This window comes from Alnus glutinosa, chromosome 11 (assembly GCF_958979055.1).
Source record: "Alnus glutinosa chromosome 11, dhAlnGlut1.1, whole genome shotgun sequence".
Lineage (NCBI taxonomy): Eukaryota > Viridiplantae > Streptophyta > Magnoliopsida > Fagales > Betulaceae > Alnus > Alnus glutinosa.
The window spans coordinates 21,301,090-21,307,090 of record NC_084896.1 but is presented as its reverse complement, the minus strand read 5'-3'; the positions used below and the strand labels follow the sequence as shown (position 1 = coordinate 21,307,090).

Below are 6,001 nucleotides of genomic sequence, written 5' to 3'. Positions count from 1 at the left end.
CCTTTTTTTCTTTCTTTCTTTTATTTGACTAGGACTCTCTTTGTTTCAAACCGATGATCTCTATCATTGGCTCTGACTTTTCCTCCACATCCATTTGTTTTAGAGACAGTTTTTCAGAGAGAGTTCTTAGGGGTCGAGTCGATCAGGGGCAAAGAGAGGGGGCCAAAAACGCACCATCTGAACTTTGTTTACCAAAAAATATCATAATTCCAAACGCACCTTTAACTAAAATTGCCAAACTCTAAAAGCCGCACTATCTTTAAACCTTTTTTTTTTTGGGGGGGGGGAAATATGCGCCGACTTAGGAAACTGTATTTTTTTTTTGAATTTTCAAACACTTGAAAGCCGCACCGACTTTAACAAATTAAACTGTTTTGCAAATTGCGAAACTGTTATTTTTTTCTACGCCTGATTTGTGAAGCTATAGGTCGTAAAACTAACCTCGTTTGGTTCGCGAAATAGACCTCTAAAATAAAATGATTATTCCTTCCATTGTTTGATAGGGGTTTATTCCTTTGAATAATTATTCCTATTAGACTAACTATTCTCTTACGAAGAGAAATACATATTCCAATGAAAATAGACTATTATTTTTTAAGAAAAACAATTTTTTATTTACTTCTATTTTTTTTTTTAACATATGGCGCCGGTGGTGGTCGCACCACCCCGTAGCATTTTGGGGGTGGCATAGGGGCTTTGGGGGCGGCCTCGGCCACCTACTAGTTTTCAAAAAAAAAAAATTGTTTACTTTTTTTTTTTAAAGAAAATTATTAATGTGAAGTTTTTTTAGTAATTTTGATTGGATTCCAATTAAAGCATATATGTTGTTACCAAACTAAATATTAGGAATAATTATTCCATTCCACTCTCTTTTATTCCTGGTAATAACTATTTCATTTCTCAATGGAATACCTATTCTGCAAACCAAATAAGGCCTAAATGCTATTTGTCTACAAATCAGAGAATCAGAAGAATTTACAATTTGTTATTTCGTCTTCAAGTATTTTTTCCGACTTCAAGCCTTTAACATTTCAAATTAATTTCTTCCTACTCTTTCTCAAAAAGTTCTATCATTAAACTTTTATTAAGCTTTTATATTTAGATAATTGTTTTTAATCATTTTTTTTTTCATTCATATATATATATATATATAAAATATTGATCCATATAAACCAAAATCCTAGTTTTGCCACTGGAGTTGATGAGTTTGGTCACAGAGTGGGATGGGCCTCGTCAAGCTAGGGAAGATCAAGGTGATTTTTAAAAATGGGTATATATGTGAATTTGAATTTATTTAATAGATTTAATCCTATTTGAATTCTTATTTTTATTTTTATTTATTTATTTATTTATTTTTCAGTTCTGATTCATGTCACTATGTATATAACGTTTTTGATAATATTTTCTTTGTAACAGTGATTTTTAGTATGCACCAAACAACGAAAATTGGTGATTTTTAGTGTATGTGCACCAAACAACGAGAATTGGTTTTAGGATTATTTCATGGTGATAGCCCAACACCTGAAAATTAGTTGTTTTGCAGGAAATGTTTAAAATGTTTCACAATCTGCCAAAAGTTCCCTTTGTCCCAACATGTCACGTCATTGTTTTGGTGGAGCCGAGATTCTATGAGCACTATTAGTTTCTGTTTCTGTGTTTGATGTTTGTCTCTGTTTCTCTTCCTATTTTGAGGACCATGTGCCAGTTTTGGCCTTGAACATGCCGGGGGTCCTAGTACATTTGTTTGTGCTAGAGAGACACTATTGGCCACTTTCTGGTAACTTGGAACTTTCGGGACTGAGAGATTTCTCACACAAGCATTAGAATTTGGAAAGTGATTATGATGAGTTAAGTGAAAGTATTTATTCACGATTGCTTTCAATGTAACTGCTATTGAACTCCATATAAGTAGTATTTATTCACAGCTAATCATCAAAGTATTGAAGTCCATCTAAGGTGAAAGGCAAAATAAGACTAATCATTAATAAAAGGGATAACTACACTTCACCTCCTGATTTATCCACGGTGTGGCGATTTACCTCCCAATGTACGAAAATTGGTACATGACCTCCCGGAACTTGCCAGCGTGTAACGAAATGGATCTTCCGTCCAGTCCCCCATTTGTTTGGACAGCAAGTCGGTCACGTGCAAGTCACGTGACCGTTTCAAACAGAAATTCTACCCAAAATACCCCTGCCTCACCTCATCTTTATACACCCCCGTGCTCGCACATATTTCTCATCTCCTTCACCAACGGCTCTCTGCAAGAACTAGGAACTAGGGTTTTCAAAGTGGGCTTCCGATTTTCGACATCTCTGACCAGTTTCGCACCATTTCCCGAAGATGCAACCATCAGGCACTACTTCTACGAAGTCGGAGTCAACGAGTGGGGCAACATCTGCAGTAATGCCGATTTGTTATTGTGAGCGTCCGGCTTGTATGTTAACCTCCTACACCGAAAAAAATTTCGGTAGAAGGTTTGTAAAATGCCAAAATTACAAGGTAATTTAACCGAAAATCTTCAGCAATTTTTATGACGAGCAATGTTGCTTACCTCTTACTGTACTTATATAAATATTTTTTTTAAAAAAATGGACTGGGTTGATTTTTATTTAGTAGTTTTTTTTTTTGGAGCATGTTATTAGATTACATTTTTACACATGTGATTAATTCTGTATAGACACGTGACTTTTGTTTTGTTAGTTAGTTAGACTGTTAGATTATAACTTGCAAAGCAAGTCATGTAACTCGGTATATATATACTGCGAGTCATGTACAATTGATTATGCTATTCAATACTAAATCAGAGAATCATTTTTCTCTCAAACCTCTTGTTCAGTTTCATATTCACAGCTTGTTCCTGCTTTACATAATCATTCAACATCAAATTCAATACATGTATTAAACTCATTAATTTTCTGAAGATTAATGAGTTTTGAAATGATATGGAAAAGTGCATAAATAGCCTACGACGATTAATTTTCAAATAACATAAGCCAGAAATAACCTTTGTTTTTGTCTGTTTTATTTTTTTTATTTTTTGATTTATTTTTGTTATCGTTTTTCAAATAAATCGAGCTTGTGGTTTCTGGCAATGGGTTGATCCCAAAATGTGTTCACATGGAGAGAGGGTGGTAGGTCGTTTGCGTGAGTGGCATGAAAGTTTGATTCAAGAAGCTGAACAATGTCGTACAATGGTTGAAACTGAAGTTGCAAAGTTGAAGGGCGAATATGGGGATAGAGGAAGCCGAACGATGCCGACTTATAGTTGAAGCTGAAGTTACAAAGTCAAGGGCAAATATGGAGATTGAAAATGCTGCCCTTCGCAAAGAAATTGAGATTCAGGGGATCAATTACCAAACAATGAAGAAGATTTATAAGACAATAATTGTATGTACATGGATATTGATGATTGTGTATCTGCTTATGGCTGGATCAGAATCAAAGGGTGTATTCGATTCCAAACATGATCGTATGTTGTTACCATGAAAATTTAGGGTGATGATGTTTAGGGTTTAGGGTGATGTTTTGGGCAGGGTTTATGGTGATGTTTATGGTGATTTTATTTTGTACACATCATCCATTTTTTGTATGTGTTTATGGTGCTGTTGTTTAGAGTGGTGTTAAATGTTACTTTATGTAGACCATTATTGGTACGTAATGGATGATGTTTTGGAAATGAAAAATGTATGTGTGTTGAACCTGAACTTATTTGAGTCCGGTTGTGTTAAAGCATGCATGTCCACTCTAATTTTGTGTTAAAGCATGCATTCACCAATACCATGCACATACCATGCATTCACTAAACCAAACCTATCCAAACCCATTTAACAAAACCTGTCCAAACATACCAAAACCATGCATTTACCAATTCTGTCCAAACATACCAAAACCATGCATTTACCAATTCTGTCCAAACATACTAAAACCATGCATTTACCAAATTTATTCAAACATACCAAAACCATGCATTCACTACACCATAGGTTTTTTAAAGACACTGAAATCTGTCTAAAAGAAATCAGCATGCAATTCAAACTACTTACATAAACTACATGTCCAACCCTTTCCTATATACAAAATGCCATTATATTTCAGAAAACAAAAACTTCAATGCTTCCATTCTGGTCTTTTCCTTTTCGGCTTTGACTCCATAATCTGTAATCTTTTTTCAATGGTATGGGCGATCCTTTTTCCTTTCGCCGGTGTTGAGGATGTTGTCGCCGCACCGTGTTCTGCAACTTTTCTTGGGGTCAACCCAAATACTCTCCCTCCTCCATCAGTACTAGTCCTAGCTGTGAGGTCAATCAAAATAGGTGGACCCTTTTGAATTGGAACACTCCGCACCATGGCCCTAATTCGATTAGACACTCTTCTAACTGGTATGCATGGTTTGGGTGGTGGCGGTTTCCTGTTCCAGCTGGGCACTCTAAGTCCAACAGGATTTTGCTGCCATAAATTTCAAATATGAGAGATTCATAAATAAACAATAGGATGCATTTTAACAACCAAACTTAAAGTAAGATAAGTACCAAATCTCTCTCAACCGTTGTAGTAGGTGGAGGTGGTCTAGGTGCTAGCGGGTGCCTGTTCCAGCTGGGCACTCTAAGTCCAACATGATTTTCCTACCATAAGTTTCAAATATGAGATATTGATAAATAAACAGTAGGATGCATTTTAAAGACTAAACTAAAGTAAGTACCAAATTTCTCTCAGCTGTTGCAATAGGTGGGGCAGTGGCAGTGGGTTGCTGTGTAGCACCAGTAATTGTCCTTTTGAGGGTTGGTTGTGCACCCCCCTTCAATTGTTGGGGGCTAGTTGTGCACCCCCCCTTCGACTGTTGGGGGCTGGTTGTGCACCCCCCCTTCGACTGTTGGAGGCTGGTTGTGCACCTCCCCTTGTACTACTGCTACATCCAACGCTTTGGGTCTGAAGGCCAACATTAATAACACATCAAATAATACATTAATAGCACATCAACTACTATACAACTATATTGGTTAGTGAGACTTACACTTGTTGGGGGTGGAGTAGGCAAATCAACTTCTGTCGAGGGCTGGTCCTTCTTCCTTGGACAGGTCCTGCTGTTGTGTCCAACCAGCTTGCAAATCCCACATCTACCCTTCAATCCAAACTTTCTCATTCTATAAGGATTCTGAGGAACTCTCTACTCATCAGGACCTCTTACCCTGGCCTTTCGAGGTCTGCCTGGCATCTTTCTTGATCTAGGCAGATCCAATACATCATGCGCAGTCTTTACCCACTGTTCCTCACTACGCATTGGATATATGATGGGAGCATAAGACTTCTTGTACATCTCAATGCTATAACATGAATCTACATAATCCTCCGGTTTATGCCCATGAAATGTTATGGCAGAATGTGCATGTGCACATGGGATCCCAGTCACCTTCCACTGTCTACAACCATATGTCCTCCTCCTCAAATCCACAGCATATTGCCTTCTTCCCTGCTCTACTTCAAATATGCCATCACCAGCAAAACGGGATAGGCAGTCCGATGTAGCCTCACCAATGGCCTCAAGCTTCTCAACAATTCTAGGGCACAACTTGCCATTCAATTTGTTGATGCCATCTCTTTTAAGTTGGTACCTTCTCATGAGCTACTTCCTAATCATCTCAAGCATCGTCAGAATTGGCTTGTCACGTGCCTTCAGGATGTATGAGTTGAAACACTCGCATATATTGTTGACAAGGAGGTCACATTTAGGATAGTCACTGAACCATGCTCTCGACCATCCGCTGGGGTCAATCTTGTCTAGGTAGTCAAAGGCATCAGGACTGACTTTCTTCATCTCTTCCATCTGAAATCTGAACTCGACCTCAGTATATGACGATGCTGCCTTCCACAACAATTCCTTCAAGGCCACCCCCCGAAATCCTTTGTCTCGAAAGTTGGCATATAAATGCCTTACACAGATTCGGTGATCCGCCATTGGCATAACAACATCAAAACTTGGCACAAGACCCTACATCAATCT

General features: G+C 37.8%; 1 protein-coding gene and 1 long non-coding RNA gene across 2 annotated transcripts; both read right to left on the bottom strand.

The window, feature by feature from the left end:
* Positions 1 to 4,321: 4,321 nt before the first annotated feature.
* Positions 4,322 to 4,780, bottom strand: LOC133881617 (uncharacterized). The gene is made up of 3 exons (XR_009902562.1): positions 4,703 to 4,780; positions 4,533 to 4,625; positions 4,322 to 4,449 (listed from the first exon to the last, which is right to left on the bottom strand). It is a non-coding gene; the product is annotated as an uncharacterized LOC133881617 (long non-coding RNA).
* A 387-nt stretch (positions 4,781 to 5,167) lies between these two features.
* LOC133881211 (uncharacterized) lies at positions 5,168 to 5,620 on the bottom strand. The gene has a single exon (XM_062320152.1). It carries the CDS (start codon positions 5,618 to 5,620, stop codon positions 5,168 to 5,170), a length of 453 nt encoding a protein of 150 aa, XP_062176136.1.
* Between the last annotated feature and the right edge of the window lie 381 nt (positions 5,621 to 6,001).

What these genes read in the sequence shown, in the direction of transcription:
- LOC133881211 (XM_062320152.1), bottom strand. Translation starts at nt 5,620, where the DNA reads ATGAGAAGGTACCAACTTAAAAGAGATGGCATCAACAAATTGAATGGC.